The sequence below is a fragment of the Xyrauchen texanus genome, chromosome 22 (assembly GCF_025860055.1).
Source record: "Xyrauchen texanus isolate HMW12.3.18 chromosome 22, RBS_HiC_50CHRs, whole genome shotgun sequence".
Taxonomy (NCBI): domain Eukaryota; kingdom Metazoa; phylum Chordata; class Actinopteri; order Cypriniformes; family Catostomidae; genus Xyrauchen; species Xyrauchen texanus.
Window position 1 is genome coordinate 2,623,226 of NC_068297.1, and position 16,930 is coordinate 2,640,155.

A 16,930-nucleotide genomic window follows, 5' to 3' on the forward strand; every position below is an offset into this window, starting at 1 on the left:
AAGGAAAGAATGAATGGGGCCATGTATCGTGAGATTTTGAGTGAAAACCTCCTTCCATCAGCAAGGGCATTGAAGATGAAACGTGGCTGGGTCTTTCAGCATGAAAATGATCCCAAACACACCGCACGGGTAACGAAGGAGTAACTTTGTAAGAAGCATTTCAAGGTCCTGGAGTGCCAGTCTCCAGATCTCAACCCCATAGAAAATATTTGGAGGGAGTTGAAAGTCCGTGTTGCCCAGCGACAGCCCCGAAACATCACTGCTCTACAGGAGATCTGCATGGAGGAATGGGCCAAAATACCAGCAACAGTGTGTGAAAACCTTGTGAAGACTTACAGAAAACGTTTGACCTCTGTCATTGCCAACAAAGGGTATATAATAAAAGTATTGAGATAAACTTTTGTTATTGACCAAATACTTATTTTCCCCCATAATTTGCAAATAAATTCATTAAAAATCCTACAATGTGATTTTCTGGATTTTTTTTTTCTCATTTTGTCTCTCATAGTTGAAGTGTACCTATGATGAAAATTACAGGCCTCTCTCATCTTTTTAATTGGGAGAACTTGCACAATTGGTGGCTGACTAAATACATTTTTGCCCCACTGTATTTATGATACGTTCTCTTAAAGCAAGTCTGTATATCTCATATGTTGCTTCTCAAGTAAATGCATCTTGTTATCAAGTGTTTTTGACTTGTTTCTCATTTAAAATTGTCTAAAAATCCTTAAAACGAGGATTTTTTGCATTGATTTTTTTTCTGAATGACACTTAAAGTGTTTTTTCCCCTTTAATTCAGTGAATGTCATTTAGAGGTATTTTTAAAATATGATTGTGTCATTTGTATTGTTAGTAAGCACGTTTAATACAACATTTTAAGTAGGGGCACAAGCAGAATAGTTGAATAATCGTTCTAATAATTGTTAGATTAATCGATTATCAAAATAATCATTAGTTGCAGCCATAATGTTATGTGCATTGAAATGCACATTTGTATTGATTTTGAGATTGGTATGCAGATGAAAATTATCATATTAACAACAGTAGCATCTGTGGACAAACAATCCCTGCCGTGTATCTCACTGGTTCACAAGCGCATTTAAAATAGTCTTTGTTTTAGAAACCAGTTCCCACTGCACCTGCTCTGCCCTCGTGCTGCAATGATTAAGCCGTGTTGATAATTGACCCATGTAGCGCTGTTTCATTCTGCTTTTAAAGTGAGCAAAATGCACTCCAAAACATACAGATGACAGGGGAAGGCTCATTTATGTTCACGAGGAAAACGCTAACCTATTGTTCAGTGAAATGTTGCAATCCAATGCCATCGTACATTTCAGAAGAGCTCTCGGGCCACTTGAAATGAAGCAAGTTTGACACGTGTTATGCGGTGACGTAACTGTAAATGCATGTATTTTTGTGTGTGTGTGGTGGGGTCCCTTTCACAGTGTAGAAAGCACACAGCTGACTGGGGCTGGCAAGCATTATGTTGCGTCAATAATATTAAATTAAACATGTGAAATCCCCAACAGCGGCGCTCATAATTCAGCAGTGGTGCAGCGCTGCTACAAAATGCATATAGGGGAAACCCTTCCAGATATCTTAAGTAGCCAGTTCTCAAGGTTGTAAACACAGCCCAAGTAATTTTTTCTTGTTTATTTTACTGAACAGAAATCCCAGGTCTGACTCATGTTGTTTATGATGTGTCTCATGCAGGTATGAGTGGCTGGACCCCAGCATTAAGAAAACAGAATGGTCTCGTGAGGAAGAGGAGAAGCTTCTTCATCTGGCCAAGCTGATGCCCACTCAATGGAGAACAATCGCCCCCATCATCGGACGAACGGCCGCTCAGTGCCTGGAGCATTATGAATATCTGCTGTAAGTTGGCTTTATTTAAAAACAACATGAAATCAAAATTGGCCCTATTTACGATTAATTCACGCGCATCATTCTAAAGAAAAACTGCATGTCGAAATATTTTATTGGAATTAGTTTTGTATGCAACCAAGGCTGCACAAGTGGGAAAATAGCCAATAATATCAAAGCCTAACATCCATGATCCAGTTGATTTCTGATGGATAAAAGCATCTCTCATATAGTGCTGTCAAAAGTGTCAGTACTAAAATAAAAAAGATGCAACGATACCAGTGTTTCTGCAGTACTGGTAGTACCGAGCGCAATATAACTGACACACAACAGCTTTAAAATGCTCACAGGCTTATTTTCAACGTGTGCACTGTTACTCCTTTTATACTGAAATTGACAATTCATCTAAGTGACATGTCCTAGTGTTATTATTAAACTGCTAAATGCAGCAATCTTACTGTGGAAGAGCTGCATACTTTAAATGAATGTATAAATCCGACCGCTTATACTCTGGAAACTCAACAGACTTTGAGGGTCATTCATGTTGTATGAGATGACAAAGCAGAGCACTAATCTACTGTGAGCCATGCAACACATGTAAACTATATATTTTAATCACAGCATTTGCACTTTAATCTCAACTCAACTTTATTTATACAGCATTTAAAACGACAGAGTTGACCAAAGTGCTTCACAGTAATACAATTTAATTTAACATTTAAAAATTACCACAACAACATGAGCCCTGTTGCAACTGTTTATCTGGAAAAGCTTCCGGAAAAAAACACATGTCGTCATAAAAGCAAATAAAAACTAGATGCTTCAAGTTATGGTACATTAATGCATGAACCTGTGTGCACATTAAGAATACATTCAAGCTTAAACTTAGGGTGTGTAATCCAGAGAAGCTAGCCGTTAGCAAGCTAACTTTGAAAGCATAGAGCCCAAGAAGTGTCTCCAAGCCACACCTCCTCCGCTTTTTGCACGCTCTTGATCCAGACGTTTGTTCGTTGTGGAAGTTTCTAACACGGCCTTTCTTGTTTCCTTATACTGATGGTTCAGGAGGAACACAAGGTAGCTGCGGTTCGCCTTCCGTTCTCGCGCTCGCTCTGCACAGCGTCAAGGAACCCGTGCTGATGACGTGTGATTGGAAGTTGTGCGGCGGTATGCAAATATAGAACAGACATCAAAGACATCCTATTATTACATTCGGACTGAAAGCAATGATTGGTCGATTATTTTTTTTTTAGTTCCTTCCACAGAAGATATATATATATTTACATTTAGACCACTTAAATTATTGATTGCTATCAGGATGTGAAGAGACTTCAACCAGTATAATAAAAACATTTTGCACACCCTAGCTTTAACTCTTAATACTTCGTGACCGCAGTGATAAAGCCGCCCAGAGAGAGAATGAAGATGACGTGGGTGATGACCCTCGCAAGCTAAAACCGGGGGAGATTGACCCAAACCCTGAGACCAAACCAGCCAGACCTGACCCTGTGGACATGGATGAAGGTGAGCGTTTCAGATCAACTTCATTTACGTTAATTACAAAACACTGTTTTCTTGCATTCATGCTAATTGCATTTCAGTGGATTGGAATAATGCTTGACAATGAAACTGCGACCTTCTTTGAGAAGATGAGTTGGAGATGCTGTCTGAAGCCAGGGCTCGATTGGCCAACACACAAGGCAAGAAGGCAAAGCGAAAAGCCAGAGAGAAACAACTGGACGAAGCTCGGTAAGACATGATCTTAACTGATGTTTTTCAGTACATAAACATTTGCAGCAGCCTTCCAGAAATGGAAAATGCCTTCCAATGTTTTGCAATTGATTTTGTGATCTCAGAAAGTGCCATCGGCTGTATCTTAATGAGTTCTTACAGTGCTGATCACAGAAAACACTCCTTAAGGTTTTATCACAGGTGTTAATTACCGTTTTCCCCTGTGTTGTGTTCTCAAGTCGTCTGGCTGCACTTCAAAAGCGCAGGGAGCTGCGAGCTGCGGGCATCGACATCCAGAAGAAACGCAAGAAGAAAAGAGGTGTCGACTACAATGCTGAGATCCCCTTTCAGAAGAAACCCGCACAGGGCTTCTATGATACGTCCATGGAGCAGTATGATCCTCTGGAACCCGACTTCAAACGACTACGCCAGCAGCATCTGGATGGAGAACTCCGAAAGTACGTTTTTGTCATTCATATATGAAACTCAGCCCTACTAAACTCTTGAGCGGGCCTTGGATGGGCATCTTTTGATCACTCGTCTTCTGTTTTGTCCTATTCAGTGAGAAAGAGGATCATGAACGTAAGAAAGATCGACAGAAGATCAAGAAGAAGAAGGAGTCAGATCTACCCTCAGCGATTCTACAGACCAGCGGAGTGTCTGAGTTCACGAAGAAGAGAAGCAAACTGGTGCTGCCGGCACCACAGGTCAGACCACGGCACAAACCGTTCCCACGGCATATCGTAGCTTATATTTAGTAGGTAGGGGAATCGTAAGGAATTCAACGATTATGGTATCTTTTCTCCCAATTTGGAATGCCCAATTCCCACTACTTAGTAGGTGCTCGTGGTGGCATGGTTACTCACCTCAGTCCGGGTGGTGGAGGACAAGTCTCAGTTGCCTCCGCTTCTGAGACAGTCAATTCGCGCATCGTATCACGTGACTCATTGTGCATGAAACAGTGGAGACTCGTGCTACTCTCCACGATCAATGCACAATTTACCACTCGCCCCATTGAGAGCGAGAACCACTAATCGTGACCACAAGGAGTTTACCCCACGTGACTCTGCCCTCCCTAGCAACCGGGCCAATTTGGTTGCGTAGGAGACCTGGCTGGAGTCACTCAGCACGCCCTGGATTCAAACTCACGACTCCAGGGGTGATAGTCATCGTCAATACTTGCTGAGCTACCCAGGCTCCCAATGGTTATGGTTTCTTAACGATTTGTTTAGTACTTTTGAGAAATACATTTTTGGAAATAATAAATGCAATTTATATTTAATGTACTGCCCCTTAGAATGTTATCTTAGGAATATATTATTCTTGCTGTATGTTTAACATTGAATCGTAGCAACATTCTAGAGTGGTGGAAGAATGCGTGTTCAACAAGCGTTGACAGAACCGAAAGTCATGAACATCACTCAGAATGGGAATTTTTTTTGCTTATTCTTGGATGTTTATTTTAGGACAAAAGAACACATTTGAGAACCATAAATGGAACCAGTTCTTGGATCCCAACCCTAAGCACTACTCGCATTTTCTTCAGAAAATGTAAGAATTTAGCTGCTTTTTTACAATGGCGGCAACAGATATATAAGACACCAATGTTCCATACATAATTGGATTAATTAAACTATTAACCTGTTGATACACACCCCCTTTTTGAGCACGCACCATGACATACCTGAACTTAAATGGTTGTATTTACGGGACCCTTTGGAGTACGGACACAGTTGTAGTATCTTTTGAAAGAAGACACTTTGGGCTTTATTTCTCAAGTTTCAGAATTAATATACGTTGTTATTTTATAAAGTTAGAGAAGCTGACGTTTATAGTAATGGAAATACTTTGTGCTTAACATGTTTTATAATCTAAAAAAAACAATAATAAAAGTGCCAAGACACTCCAGAAATACAATGTCCTCAAAGTCACGAGTCTAAAGAAGTTACGTTTCAAATTTGATAATAAATGAGGTTCTGCAGCTTTAATGTCTGTAAAATCTCTGGAAGTGTTCAGAGTAAAATTAAGCTCCGCCTCTCAAGACGACACTAAATCTGACGGCACTGCTCGACTATTATGAATAAAACTACACCACATTTTTAAAAATAGTTTTTGGAGACGGGCTGGTTTTGTTTATGAGACTCTAATATATCAGATCATAAACAGTTTTACAACATGAATGCTGCTCAGATTGCAGTTTGATGAAGAACGATGACGAAGGCGAGATCTCATGTAAACAATGGAGAATATATCAATATTCCTCACATTTATCACTTTTATGGACAAAAAGTGCTATTGGATGTTTTTCAATGAACGCTTGTCATGGACGATTGACTCAAGTGTGTTGAACTGGATTCATCTGGCGATTGTATTTTCATAATAAAAGTCCTGTTTTGATATTGCATGTTTTTTTTTTTTTGTTTTTTTTTTAACCTTTATTTAACCAGGGAAATAATCACATTGAGATAAATATCTCATTTACAAGTGAGCCCTGGCCAAGGTAGCAACACACAATATACATAACTACATAAAACAGATTACACAACACACACATACACAACAATAAAACAAGATTAAACGTTAAGAGCAAGTGCAGACAGATTTGAATAATTTGTTTAAATGTAACTTGAACTCATTTATAGAAATAAGTACATCAAGTTTCAATGAACTTTGGATCTCATTCCAAGCAGCTGATGCACTATAAATAAAAGCAGTTTTTCCAAACTCTGTCTTCATTAAAGGAACATTTAAAAGAATATATCTACTTGAACGTAGATTATACCCTTGAATATTAAAAGTTATTAAGCTATTCATATACTGAGGAAGCTGGCCGACTAATGCCTTATATACAAGTATGAGCCAGTGTTTGTACCTTCTTATGTAAAGTGAAGGCCAACCTACCATTTCATACAGTGCACAGTGATGAGTGTGATATTTTGTGCAAGTTATAAATCTTAGAGCAGAGTGATAAACAGAATCTACTGATTGTAAGAGAGCTTTAGTAGTGTTTCTGTAAAAAACATCTCCATAATCTAAGATAGGTAAGAAGGTAGATTCCACCAACTTTCTCTTGGCTGACTGTGAGAAACATGCACTATTCGAAAATAAAACCCCAGCTGTAACCTTAACTTAGACAGCAGTTGTTTAACATGTAATTTGAATGATAAGTCCTCTTCCAACACAAACCCTAGATATTTGTAAGAGGAGACCAGTTCTATAGAGTTACCCTGCAACGTGTAAATAGGTGGTGGAGAAGAATCAGTCTTATGTTTCCTAGAAAAGACCATATATTTTGTTTTCTTATCATTTAGGACTAATTTTAAAGAAAATAGGTTACACTGAACTAATTCAAATGCTTTCTGCAACTTTAAAATGCAATTATCAATAGAAGATGCAAAACAATAAATAATAGTATCGTCGGCATATAAATGGATACTTAGGTCTGATAGATTATCACCAAGATTGTTAATATATAATGTAAACAACAGGGGACCCAAAATGGACCCCTGTGGCACACCAGATTCAATGGTGAGCTTTTCAGAAAGAGACCCCTTAATTTGCACTCTTTGACACCTATTCTTTAAATAGTTCCTGATCCAACCTAATGCTGTTTCAGAAAGACCGATACAATGCAAACGCGACAAAAGAATACCATGATTGACTGTATCGAAAGCTTTAGTCAAATCAATAAACATTGCAGCACATGACCTTCCAATATCTAGGGCGCAGGTAATGTCATTTAAGACATTTGTGCAGGAGTACAAATGCATGTTTTCATTTGTACTCCTGCACAAATAACTCAATTGCTGTTTCTGGAGGATTGCTATCGTGAAACAGAGATCGGATATCAATGTTGAACCCTTTGACCTTTGAAAAGATGTATTATGTGTTAACATTCATTACATTTATAGACGGTAAATTAAATATTAACGTAAGCAGAGTGATGTCACCACCGGATGTGGGGAATTGCGTATCAACAGGTTAAAAATTGCCAAGTATTATAGTTCATTAGGGCCGTTCAGACCGAACGTGTTCTTGCATTAAAAACAAATCTACAAGCAGCACATCAAATGGAACATAATCAGGGATCCCATGTGTGCTGGAAATCCTGGAAATATCTAGTCATGGAACATTTTTGTTACATGTACTACAAGTATTGATATAGTGCTAATAATCATTCCAACACTGATGTAGTGTGTTAGACAACAACAACGGTCGGGCATCAATTGTATATTTTTGAATTTGGATTAATTGCAAAATGTGCTTCAAAATGAATGTGTGAATCGGCCGTTTGCACGCTGAAAAAACTCATCGTGAGCATCTCTGTAGTAGATGACAGCACATACAGACTATATTTTTATTTAATTAAATCACAGCTTTTTGGGGTTTAATAATCACTCTGGGTCTTATAGCAAATTTCTTATCCATAGGTGCGAATCTACCATCAAAAACACACAGAAATGCCAAAATAACAGCTTGCTTTAGACTGGATGCATGAAATGGGGAAAAGATCATGTTTATTGCAATTTAGTAATAATAATAATAATAATAATGTATTAAAGCAATGTCTCACATATTTGATGTTCTGTTGTGCAGCACCTCATTTGACAAATATAAAATCTCCAGTGTTGTTTCGGATTGTGCTGTAAGGATTTTGTCGAAAAACACTTAATTAATAAAAATTATGCAATGTTATGTTGAAACTGTAATTAGTTTAATTCTATTTTAATTTTATTTAAGTTTTAACAAATTTATTTTAAATGAAATTAATTAAACTGTCGAATGCAGAATTTTAAATAAATAACCCTCCGATAACCGTGTGACGCATAAGTCTTTAAAATTGGCAGCAAACACCAGATAATTGTTTTTTACCTGTATTTGATTATTCTGACATTTTGTTGGACATTTTATTCGGAGGAGCTGCGGTGCTGTTACGGACAAACTACTTTGATTTAAATGTCTGAATAATCAAATACCAGACAACTATGTGAATGTCCTTGAGTGGCCCAGCCAGAGCCCGGACTTGAACCCAATCGAATATCTATGGAGAGACCTAAAAATGGCTGTCAACTGACGGTCCCACATCCAACCTGACAGAGCTTGAGAGGATCTGCAGAGATACGTAAAAAGACTTGAGCCTGTAATCGCTGCCAAAGGTGCTTCAACTAAGTACTGAGTTAAGGGTCTGAATACTTATTTGTCAGTTTGATATTTTTAATCAATTTGCAGTTATCAAAAATCAGGTTTTTGCTTCGATGCAATCTCCTTAGTCAGTGTGTTTTTGGCCTGATTATACAAGATTGTATCCCCATTTCTGTAATCATAATCTATGGCCTCTTTACAGTCTTTACTACAGGTTTAGCTGATTTAAGTTTCTGCCTGTAGGTCGGAAGAAGATGAACCAGACAGTGATCAGAGTCCCAAAGCTGCGATATGCATCCTTTAATGTTGTGTAGCAGTGATCAAGTATATTTCTGGTGTCTCTGGTGAGGCATGTAATGTGCTGTTTGTATTTGGGCAGTTCACATGTGAGGTTTGCTTTATTAAAATCCCCAAGTATTATAATAAGTGAGTCCGAGTGTTGTTGCTCCTTGTCTGTGATGTAATCATCCGGCTGTTGCAGCGCTGCGCTCACACACGCTTGTGGAGGAATATAAACACTCACCAGAATAAGCCGGAGGATGATGGGGGATCAGATTCTATTTCCCTGGGGGAGGTCACTGAGGTAGTCAAACAACTCCGCAGTGGCAAAGCCCCGGGAATTGATGAGATCCGACCAGAAATGCTGAAAGCTCTGGATGTGGAGGGGTGTCATGGATGACACGCCTCTTCAACATTAGCGTGGAAATCTGGGACAGTACCTAAGGAGTGGCAGAACGGGGTGGTGGTTCCCTCTTCAAAAGGGGGATCAGAGAGTGTGTGCCAACTACAGGGGTATCACACTTCTCAGCCTCCCTGGTAAAGTTTACTCCAAGGTGCTGGAGAGGAGGGTTCGGCCGATTGTCGAACCTCAGATTGAAGAGGAACAATGCGGTTTTCGGTCCTGGTCGTGGAACGCACGGACCAGATCTTTACTCTGCAAGGATCCTGGAGGGGGCCTGGGAGTATGCCCATCCGGTCTACATGTGTTTTGTGGATCTGGAGAAGGCGTATGACCGGGTCCCCGGAGAGACTGTGGGAGGTGCTGCTGGAGTACGGGGTGGGGGGTCCCTTCTTAGGGCTGATCCAATCCCTGTACGTCCAAAGCGAGGGCTGTGTCCGGGTCCTCGGCACAAAGTCGAGTTCATTCCATGTGGGGGTTGGTCTCCGCCAAGGCTGCGCTTTGTCACCAATCCTGTTTGTGATATTCATGGACAGGATATCGAGGCGTAGTCGGGTGGGGAAGGTGTGCTTGGTTCGGTGGGCTGGGGATCTCATCGCTGCTTTTTGCAGATGATGTTGTCTTCATGTCATCATCGGTCCGTGACCTTTAGCTCTCACTGGATCAGCTTGGCAGTCGAGTGTGAAGCAGCTGGGATGAGGATTAGCACCTCTAAATCTGAGGCCATGGTTCTCAGCAGGAAACCGATGGAGTGCGTACTCCAGGTAGGGAATGAGGTTTTGCCCCAAGTGAAGGAGTTCAAGTACCTCGGGGTCTTGTTCACGAGTGAGGGACAATGGAGCGGGAGGTTGGCCGGAGAATCGGGGCAGCAGGGGCGGTATTGCACTCGCTCTATCGCACCGTTAGTCACGAAAAGAGAGCTGAGCCGAAGGCAAAGCTCTCGATCTACCGGTCAATTTTCGTTCCTACCCTCACCTATGGTCATGAAGGTTGGGTCATGACCCGAAAGAACTAGGTCGCGAGTACAAGCGGCCGAAATGGGCTTCCTCAGAAGGGTGGCGGGCTTCTCCCTTAGAGATAGGGTGAGGAGCTCAGTCATCCGTGAGGAGCTCGGAGTAGAGCCGCTGCTCCTTTGCGTTGAAAGGAGTCAGTTGAGGTGGTTTGGGCATCTGGTAAGGATGCCCCTGGCCGCCTCCCTAGGGAGGTGTTTCAGGCACGCCCAGCTGGGAGGAGGCCTCGGGAAGACCCAGGACTAGGTGGAGAGATTACATCTCCACACTGGCCTGGGAACGCCTCGGGGTCGCCCAGTCAGAGCTGGTTAATGTGGCTCGGGATAGGGAAGTTTGGGGCCCCCTGCTGGAGCAGCTGCCCCCGCGACCCGACTTCGGATAAGCGGTTGAAGATGGATGGATGGATGGACCAGAATAAACGAGGAAAACTCCTGTGCCGAGTATAAAGGCTTGGAGCACTTCTAAATTAGGGCAGCACATCTTCAATGCGGTTACATGTGTACACCAGCTTGCATTGATGTAAAAGCATGTTCCACCACCTCTCGTTTCCCTGATAACTCTGCGATCCGCTGAAAGTCCGGCAGATGTTGCGTGCTGTCCAGAATGGTTTCACTCAGCCAGGTTTCCGTGAAGCACAAGGCACCAGGGTGTTAGCAAAGTCCTTATTTGTTAGGGGTTAGGAGAAGTCGTTTGTCCATTTAGTTAGGAAGAGAGCGGAGATGCGCTAGATGTATGCATGGCAGTACTGTTCGGAAGCCAAGTTGACGCAGTTTGACAGCGCCGACTCATTTCTCTCGCTTGCGTGCTTTTAGCACGCTTGTACAGCACCGCAGCTCCTCCGACTAAGATGTCCAACAAAACGTCTGAATAATCAAATAACCGACAACTCTGTGAATGTCCTTGAGTGGCCCAGCCAGAGCCCGGACATCTCTGGAGAGACCTGAAAATGGCTGTGAAAATGTTTTTTAAATTATTAAGGGGTCTGAATACTTTGTGAATGCACTATATATGGTGCATCTTCAGGTTGGATGTTGATATTAATCTGGACATTGCCATTGATGTGCAACCATGTTTTAATGTTTTACACTGGTCGACCAGACGTGCTTACATCAGTTTACCATATTAGTTTAGGATGCATTTAATGTGCGTTCACAATGTGCATTTACCAGCAAGCATATTCAGTGGCTTCATGGCTCATCCAGTCAGATTTTACTGGCAAAATGATCTCTAATATATAGAAAGCATAATAACTAATACATACTTGTATGTTGTAAACGTTGAATTGACTCAACCCAATCCTTTCTGGTTAATGTTGTATAATCTGCATTATAGTTCTGTCTTTATTTCAGATCTCTGATGCTGAACTGGAGGAGGTGGTGAAACTGGGCAGGTCAGGCCAGTGAAGTCGCCCGTCAGACCGCTGAGGAGTCTGGAATCACAAACTCCGCCTCCAGCGCTCTTCTGTCGGAGTACAATGTGACCAATAACTCCATGGCCCTCCGCACACCCAAAACACCCGCTGCACAGGACAAGATCCTCCAGGTTTTATTTACAATGTCATATTAGTCGAACGAACACTTGATTGTTTTATATTCTTGTCCTCATCTTTTTTATGTTTTTAAAATCGTACTTTGGTTGATTCAACCAAAAGGAAGCTCAGAACCTGATGGCACTTACGAACGTGGACACCCCTCTGAAAGGAGGACTCAACACCCCCCTCCACGAGAGCGATTTCTCAGGTGTTACCCCACAGAGACAGGTGGTGCAGACCCCCAACACTGTGCTGTCTACACCCTTCAGGTACCCACAACGTACACTTCTAATGCACACTCTGCGTCTGCTGTGTCAATAAGGACATAATGAATATGGTTTTTCCAGAACTCCCAGTCATGGAGCAGATGGTATGACCCCTCACAGTGGAATGACACCCAAACCCTCAGTGGGTGTGACTCCTGGCAGGACCCCGCTGCGGGACAAACTCAACATCAACACAGAGGAGGGTGGCGTGGATTACAGTGACCCATCATATGCTAAACACTTGGTGCGTTGCATCCGCAGTAATGGGCTACCTTATGGGTTTGCCTTTTGTCTTTATCATCTCGTGGCACCTACTATATGACCACATTGTTTCAGTTTCTGTGTTTCTAAGGCCAAGCAAAACATGCTATAGTGCAGCAATGCAGTTGTGGTTTTAAATCGGTGGCATGGAAAAGGGTTTTTGAAGTCTAACCTTCTAAGTTTTCTTCAGCAAAGAGAGTCCCGTGAGCACCTCCGACAGGGGCTGATATCTTTGCCATTGCCCAAGAATGATTTTGAGATCGTTCTTCCTGAAAACGCAGAGAAGGAACTGGAAGAAGCAGAGGTTGACGAGAGTTTTGTGGAAGACGCTGCTGAGATAGATCTACAAAAACAGGTCGGATAATCAAACACCCTGATCTGTCAGATGCAAATATGGTTAATGAAGGTCGTACATTGATGTTCATAGAATAGTCTAGAAAGATCCAGATTGTTGTATTTTGTCTTGTGTGTAATATTAATCTTGTGTGATATTTTTACAGGCAATCAGAGATGCCGAGAGAGAAAAAGAGCTGCGTCAGAGACACACGGCAGTTCAGAGAGATTTACCAAGACCTTCAGAGGTGAGAACATGTGTCAGTTACATCCATACTACTCACAATCTAACCCACGTACAGCAACATACCGTTTCTTTGTGATTATTAAACTGCAAATTACTGCTATTTAATTAAATACATATATATTCTGCATGTGCTGCATGCTTCAAAATGAATGTGTTTTCAGTATGCAAACGGCCGCTTCACACACTGTATTTATTTTAAATAATGGGATGTATTCCCAAATGAAGCAGAATATACAGTGGGAAATAGGGAAAATTGCATCATGATATTTAAACAAAATTAATATATATATATATATATATAAAATAAAGCTTTATAGCATAAGTTATTTCAATACTGATAATCTATTGTCTGTATAATAATAAACTGAATAAAATAAGTCACATTTGCAATCATTATAAAAACAAATATTTTTAATTTTTCAATTGTTGTCTGTATAATTAAACTACAATTACATATGAATAATTGTCTAATTATAGTTATAAATATGTAGTAAGTTATTATTTAAATATTTGAAAAGTTCTCTTTAAAGACAACACAAACTTTGTTTATTTTAAATGATGTGATGCATTTGATGAAAGCAACATGTTATATAATATTTTTTTTAAATTGGTTGATGGAAAAAATAGTGTGTGTGTGTGTGTGTGTGTGTGTATATTTACACACATCATGACTTACACATTTTTATTAAAAAGTTTATTTCAAAAGTGATTATTAGCTGTAAAATAATAGTGAAAACAATAAATAAGTCAAATGTTTTAGTTTTTCAATTGTTGTCTGTATGATTAAATTACAAATGCATAGATAATTATGTATAATTATAGTTACATTTACATTTATGCATTTGGCAGATGCTTTTATCCAAAGCGACTTACAGTGCACTTATTACAGGGACAATCCCCCCGGAGCAACCTGGAGTTAAGTGTCTTACTCAAGGACACAATGGTGGTGGCTGTGGGGATCAAACCAGCAACCTTCTGATTACCAGTTATGTGCTTTAGACCACTACACCACCACCACTCCATAAAATAGTAGTTATAAATATGTATAAATTAGGGATGCTACGATACTTGGATGTGCTCGATCCAAATCTGATACTGTGTGTTAGTCGTGCTCGTTTCTGTCAAGCTCCAAAAATGACATAATTAACCATAAAAACCCCATTAAAGTAGTTCATATGACTCGTGCATTTTATTCAAAGCCACTTGAAGACGTGCGATATCTCTGTGAATCACAAAATACTGTTTAATAAGTAAATATATAATATGTGCAGCGCGTCAGTGAATGGTGCTGCTCTGTTTACACACACACACACGCGCGGCTATTTTTAACCTTTTAACCCTTTAGTAATATTTGAGCGCTACTCACGAACAACATCTCAGATGTAGATGCTCAATAGTTCGGTTCACTTATAATATGCGTTTAGAACGGCACCGGAGGAGCATTTTAAGAAGTGAATTAAACTACTGTGAACTTGCCCACAAACAGACACATACAGGACGTCCTGGAGAGTTCCGAATGTCAAAATAAAAGCGTGAGGGTTTAAAAGTTAAAGGTGCACGATTGAGATATGTTACTATTATAATATATTAGTATTTGTTTGCAATTTATAACAATATTTAAGTCGAATGGGTTCCAAAAAATAACTGTGAATGAAAAGTGAGCTGATGTCTTACAAAAAAAGAGATCTGAATTCTTTAAAGTCCAGATGCAAGATGAAACATTTTTGGGGAAAAAGGCAAAATAAAACACTGTTTTCTTTTCTACTGAAGACTGGAATTCCTGTTAGTTTTGCTGCTACATTGTCCAGTATACTAGTTAATAATAAAATGTTTCTTAATAATCTATACATTTATATTGAAATAATGTGTAGTGAGAGGTTTGTGTTTCTTTACATATTAAAGAGTCCCAATTAATTCCACACAATAAAGTAAAGATATTCTAAACTGATTATGCAACACCGGTATCGGATCGGGATCGGATTCGGCCGATGCTGAGATTTCTGATATCGGATCGGAGGAGGTGGCGTAGTGGCTAAAGCACAGGGCTGTTAATCAGAAGGTTGCTGGTTCGATCCCCACAGCCACCACCATTGTGTCCTTGAGCAAGACACTTAACTCCAGGTTGCTCCGGGGGGGATTGTCCCTGTAATAAGGGCACTGTAAGTCACTTTGGATAAAAGCGTCTGCAAATGCATAAATGTAATACCAAAATGCACAGTAATCCAAAATTGTCTTTGAGTTGTCAAGCATTATGGTTATGAATGTTGTACGTGATGTGTCTGTTTGTGTTCAGGTAAATGAGACGATCCTGCGGCCTCATAATGTGGAGCCTCCTCTAACAGACCTACAGCAGGCCGAAGAGATGATCAAGAAAGAGATGATCACCATGATTCATTACGACTGTCTGCATCACCCCATCCCTGACGCTCAGGCCAAGAAGATTAAAGGAGTAGGATCCAGCTCCAACAACGCTGAACACGTCGCATATCTGGAGAAAACACCCTACAACAAGATCACAGAGGAGGAGCTTAGAAAGGTCTGGTTGGCTATAGTGAAACCCACAAATAATAGCAACATAACATAATTAAAGTGCACTGCAAAGAGGTGATTATAAATGGGTGAAAACCCTGAAATAAATGGTGGCCAGGTCCCATTTACACCTTGTATTAATATGCATTTCATATCTGGATATTCTTGAGCTTGAGTTTATATCTTGCACTCAAATGCATCTTCACTAATTCTATATAGAGGTCAGGTCAAAGATGCGCAACACTGATGGATAATTCAAGTCTGGGGCTCCAACAGAGTCAGTCATAGCGGGTTTATACACGCAGTGTTAATGACACAATGACGCAGAGGAGGTGATGCACGTTTACTCTATTTCTGTGGAGCGATAAAATGATGAAACAAAATCTTAAAGGTTTTGCTTTATGCGACACAAGGGCTTGTGGGTCTAATCATTAAAATAACACGTGAAAGAGAAGAAATTATGCCTGAAAAATGTATATATTGCATAATGTAATATCATCTTATATCAAATAAATGCAATAAAAAAATATATGAATTTTTTAATAAAAAAAAATTAAATAAAATATGTTCCAAAAACAACAATGTAAATCTAAAATTGATCAAAAGTAATTTTTATATAAAAAAAATTTTTGCCCGAATTTTGGAATGCCAAATTCCCAATGCGCACTAAGTCCTCGTGGTGGCGTAATGACTCGCCTCAATCCGGGTGGTGTAAGACGAATCTCAGTTGCCTCCGCATTTGAGACCGTCAATCCGCGCATCTTATCACGTGGCTTGTTGAGTGCGTTACCACGGAGACGTGGCGCGTGTGGAGGCTTCACGCTATTCTCCGCAGCATCCACGCACAACTCACCACACACCCCACCGAGAACGAGAACCACATTATAGTGACCACGAGGAGGTTACCCCATGTGACTCTACCCTCCCTAGCAACCGTGCCAATTTGGTTGCTTAGGAGACCTGGCTGGAGTCAAAAGAGTGACATATTTGAAGTATTTAGAAATATTTAGATATTAAAAGTTTTTATTTTCATGTCAGTCAGGCGTTTTTTAAAGCCTTTAAGGAATATTCCGGGTTCAATACAAGTTAAGCTCAATCGACGGCATTTGTGGCATAATTTTGATCACAACAAAAGTTCATTTTGACTCGTCCCTCCTTTAAAAAAAGTAAAAATGAGTGTTTCAGCGAGACACTTACAAAAGAAGTCAATGGGGGCCAATCTGTAAACGTTAAAACACTCACTGTTTCAAAAGTATAGACGCAAGACATGAACAATATGTGTGTTAACATGATTTAAGTGTGATAAAATCGCCACTTGTATCCAAAGCGACTTACAGTGCA

The 16,930-nt window shown here is 40.3% G+C and overlaps 1 protein-coding gene across 1 annotated transcript in view; it reads left to right on the forward strand.

Moving 5' to 3' along the window:
- The window catches only part of LOC127662439 (cell division cycle 5-like protein), an 82,239-nt gene that overhangs the window by 53,264 nt on the left and 12,045 nt on the right, over window positions 1-16,930 (forward strand). Inside the window, 12 exon segments of the mRNA XM_052153609.1 lie at window positions 1,714-1,875; window positions 3,257-3,384; window positions 3,510-3,609; window positions 3,831-4,049; window positions 4,154-4,298; window positions 11,772-11,807; window positions 11,809-11,964; window positions 12,074-12,222; window positions 12,301-12,463; window positions 12,671-12,835; window positions 12,981-13,061; window positions 15,354-15,596. Coding sequence (XP_052009569.1) covers window positions 1,714-1,875; window positions 3,257-3,384; window positions 3,510-3,609; window positions 3,831-4,049; window positions 4,154-4,298; window positions 11,772-11,807; window positions 11,809-11,964; window positions 12,074-12,222; window positions 12,301-12,463; window positions 12,671-12,835; window positions 12,981-13,061; window positions 15,354-15,596 — 1,747 coding nt within the window.